The following is a 4,374-nucleotide window of genomic DNA, read 5'->3' as shown; positions in this document are numbered from 1 at the left end:
ATGGAAAGACTAGAATTGAGAGCAATGGGAACATCAGGGAAAGACCAACCAAGCCAGAGATGGGATAAAGGATCCCAGCTGGAAATTTGATCCAGGTAATGGATACCTTTGTTGTTGAGATAAGAGAGAATAGGAATGGTTTCATCATGACTATTTATTGGTTACTATCCCAGGATTTTGTCAGCCCCAATCTTATTACTGGTTCCTCCTTTAGGCACTTTAGATATATTTTGGGCAATGAACGAAATGGATTTTTTGCATAAGCGCCAGATTTTTGAAGAATCTCTGTTGGGTATAACAGAGTCTAACAGATGCTATCTCAGGTAGTTCAAATATTTGATTTCCAGAACTCTTTTCCACCAGGTAGAAGGACCAGTGACGAGCCTCCAAACGATCTTCCCTCTGAAGGCAAGATTTAGAAATTTGGGGGATCTAATGCCGAGGCCTCCTCTGTCCTGGGTTTGGATGACTTATTTCCAACTAACTAAATTGAATTTCTTTTTATCAGTTTTCCCTCCTTGCCAAAGGAAGTGATGAAGGATTACATCCATTTTGTTATGAAAGGAAGTTGTGGCTTGATATAAAGAGAATCGATAAAGGGGGAGAGAGGAAATACCAGATTTAAGGAGGATGAGCTAGCCTACTGGGTTGAGCCAAGCTGAACCCCACTATTTCACTTTCCGCTTCACCTTGTCGATGATGATGTCCCACATTCCTGCCTTCAGAGTTCCTAGGCTCACATGCATGCCCAAATATGAGAAATGCGTCCACTCAAGGTTGCAAGGGACTCCAAAAATATTTTCGATATTGTGGATGACCTGATTTTTTGTATTCCATCCATATATACAACTTTTTAACTGATTAACCAAACCTCCTAAGTACCCCATAAATTTGTCGAGAAGGATCTTGAATCTCCTTGCTATAGTGGTGGAGGCTCCTCCAATTAGCAAGGTGTCATCGACGAACTGAGAGTGATTGATATTCTTGACTCCATTTCCATATTTGATTCCAGTGATGAGGCCCACCCTTCTATTGAAGTCTAGAGCTTGACTAAAGGATTCAGCCATAAGGATGAATAAATACAGGGAAAGGGGGTAGCCCTGTCTAAGACCCCGGGAGGATTGAAAGGCTTTACCCGGTCTAACATTAACTAAGGGGGAGATCCAAGGCCCAAAAATGCAAGCAGTGATGAGGCTAATGAAAGGTAGCTCAAATCCCATCTTTTTTAATACAGCTATAAGGAAAGAATGCCTAACTCTGTCAAAGGCGTTAGCAAGGTCGAGTTTAAGGATAAACCCTTTCTCCTTCCTAGAGAGGCTCGAGTGAATGCCTTCTTGGACTAAGAGAATGGAGTCAATGATTTGTCTATTGGCCAAGAACCCTCCTTGATTGTATGAGATCAGAGAGGGGAGGAGGGGTTTGAGGCGAGAGGCAAGGAGTTTAGACAAAAATTTATAGGACAAGTTGCAGAGGGAAATGGGTCTAAAGCGAGAAAAAGAAGTGGGCCTGTTTTCTTTAGGGATGAGAGCCAGAAAAGTGGCATTGGCGTATCCTCCTATTTTACCCTTTCTCTGGATCCATCTGATCATCTTTGTCAAGTCATTTTTTATTAAACCCCAAAAAGCCCTGTAGAAACAAATGGGGAATCCATCAGGCCCGGGAGCCTTATCAGGATTCATAGCCCAAATCGTTCTTCTGATTTCTTCCTCTTCAATTTCCTTTGTCAGGCTGTCGTTCATTTCTCTAGTGATTTCCATGGGCAAGTATTGAAGAAAGTTGGCATAGTCCTCTTCTCCTTTGGTTTATGTTAGAAGCTCTTTGTAATATTCAGTGGTAGCTCTTTTAATGGCTTCTTGGGTATTTTTCTGGTTGCCTTCATTGTCCAAAATTGAGCTGACATTGTTCCTGATTTTTCTTGTCGTGGCCTGTTTGTGAAAAAATGCAGTATTTTTATCACCGCCTTGAAGCCAGAGCTGCCTTGACTTTAGTCTCCATTTTAGCTCTTCTTCTCTGTTTATGTGACTCAGCTGTGCATAGAGTGAGCCTTCTTGCTCCTTATTTTGATGAGAGAGGCCCTGAACCTCTATCGTTCTTTGAATGCATTCAAGTTCATTCTTAATTTTCTTTTTGGTCTCTTCAGGTTCTTTGTAATTGGTTCTAGCCCATTCTTTGATGACCTGTTTGGTTCTTCTCAGTTTAGTTTCCCATATGAGACCTGGTGAGCCTTCAACGTGCTAGTTCCAGGATCCCTGTACAATTTCTCTGACCGCCGGAACCCAATTCCAAAGAGGACTGTATCTAAATGGAATTGGCCCCCAGAGGACAGTGAGTATCCAGCGTAAGTGTAATGGTGTAATGATCAGAGGTTGAGGTGGATAAAATGCTAGCATACCCCATAGAAAAGGAGGAGAGGAAAGATACATTGATTAAGAATCTGTCCAGCCTTTCCATTATATTACCATTGCGAAGCCTGTGGTTGCTCCAGGTGTACCTGCAATTTTTTGGTACAACATCCACCAGTTCATGGTCTCGGATGATTGCTTCCAAATGGCCTCTGGAAGGGTCAGGCGAAAAGCAGCCTCCCCTTTTTTCATTGGCGTGTAAGATCAGGTTAAGATCGCCTGCCACTATAATGTTTGAAGTTGTTTCTATATCGATAATAGCCTTCAAATCATCCCAACAACTTTCCTTTTCTTTGTAATGGTTGGGGGCATAGACATTGTAGACAACTGCTGATTGATCATCGATTTTATTATCCAGAACCGTTTTGATCCAGTGCTGATGTAGATTAACTAATGTGCAGTTCCATTTGCTGTGATCCCAAAGGGTGGAAATTCCACCGGAAGCTCCTCTTGAGTCACTGGCACAGCCTTTGTATTGTTTCTGCTGATCTATTATTCCTCTTATTTCTTGCTGCTCTAGTTTTGTCTCCTGAATCAAAATTATATCTGGTTTTTCACTATGTATAAGATCTTTGAGGGCTAAAACTTTTGAGGGGTGTCCTAGACCCCTGCTATTCCAAGACAACATTTTCATCATTGGGTGACTGGTTTACGGAGAGGTGCTCACCTCTCTTGAGTTGTATCCTTCTCATGTTGCCCCAGGATGAAAGCTTCTATAGGGGTTTGGGTGCCCATGGCTATGTCTTTTTGAGCGTTCTCGTCTCTATGCTACTAGGCCGATTTTCTACTAGGACCTGGTTTCTTGAAAGAGTCGCAGGAGGATCCATGGTCTTTAGACGTGCTTCTAGTAAGCCTAGGAAGAGGGGGATCAAGAGAAGCCTGCGAAGGGATGATCAGGGATGCAGAAGGATCTGAAGGTTTGGAGGGGATCAAGGGGAGCAGAGAGGGATCCTTGGGAGGAGGGTCGAGGGAAGATAAAACAAAGAAGGGGTTGGAAGAGGAAGGGAGGGGCAGATCAGGAGGGGGTTGAGCAGAAAGGGGAGCGGAGGATGAGGAGGGGCGAGGAGCAGAGGGAACAGGAGGATCATATTCCAGAGGAGCTTTGGATGTTGGGGCATACTTCTTCTTTTTGACTGGTTCCCAATGGCCTTCTTGATCATCATTCTCTGCATCAACAAGTTTAGGACATCGATTGGCAAAGTGGCCGTATTCGTGACATACCTTGCATTTAAAAGGAATCTGCTTGTAATCGAGCTGCTGGATATGGCTCCATTCGTCCACTTTCAGTTTTATCGCTTCAGGGAGTCCTTTGCCAAGGTCCACTTCAACACAAATCCTCGCACAAGCCTGCATGTTCTCTTTCGGTTCGCTGGGATCTATGTATTTGCCTACTGCATTCCCGATGGCTCGAACAGATTCATCTCCCCAACAGTGGAGAGGGAGATGAGGAAGACGAACCCAAACCAGAATGATGCTGGGAACATCCAGTTCAGGGTCAAAATCTGGTGTCCATTTGTTCAGGTACAGGCCCCTGGAGTCCATAAAATAGGGCCCATTTCTAAAAATTAAGTCCTTATCCTCTTTAGATTCATAGTGGAATGTGAAATAACCTTTCCCACAAAACCCTATGGAGATCTTCCCTTGAATTTTATCAGTCCAATTTCTTTCAACCCATCTTTGAACGGTTCGAGGAGAAGGCCAGAGGCCTGTGAATTGGCCTACGAGGCCCTTTTCAGCCAGAGACAGAGCGTCCATGCGGGGCAAGACTGGAGGCAACTGAACCTCTTGGAGCCCATCCAGCTTTTTCACAAATTTTGAGAGGGAAGGTCTGGGGCGATGCAGAGGGAGCGATTTCACCAGGGCTGAGAAGGTGCTTTGCTGATCCAACCCTTCCGAAGGGGGATCCGAAGGATCCATGGTTGGGGCCGAGGCCTAGGTGGCCGCAAGCAGATAGCAGTTAGTGGAGGGTGCG

The 4,374-nt window shown here is 44.4% G+C and overlaps 1 protein-coding gene across 1 annotated transcript; it reads right to left on the bottom strand.

The window, feature by feature from the left end:
• Positions 1–2,298: 2,298 nt before the first annotated feature.
• On the bottom strand, positions 2,299–3,030 carry LOC149168619 (uncharacterized). The gene has a single exon (XM_089424934.1). It carries the CDS (start codon positions 3,028–3,030, stop codon positions 2,299–2,301), a length of 732 nt encoding a protein of 243 aa, XP_089281060.1.
• Between the last annotated feature and the right edge of the window lie 1,344 nt (positions 3,031–4,374).

This window comes from Pinus tabuliformis, chromosome 4_2 (genome assembly GCF_031772625.1).
Source record: "Pinus tabuliformis cultivar Carrire ecotype Pingquan chromosome 4_2, CPIR1, whole genome shotgun sequence".
Classification (NCBI taxonomy): Eukaryota; Viridiplantae; Streptophyta; class Pinopsida; order Pinales; family Pinaceae; genus Pinus; species Pinus tabuliformis.
The sequence above is the reverse complement of the archived record's forward strand: the minus strand, read 5'-3'. Positions and strand labels throughout refer to the sequence as shown.

Coding starts and splice junctions, on each gene's coding strand:
- LOC149168619 (XM_089424934.1), bottom strand. CDS start 3,030: ATGTTGTCTTGGAATAGCAGGGGTCTAGGACACCCCTCAAAAGTTTTA.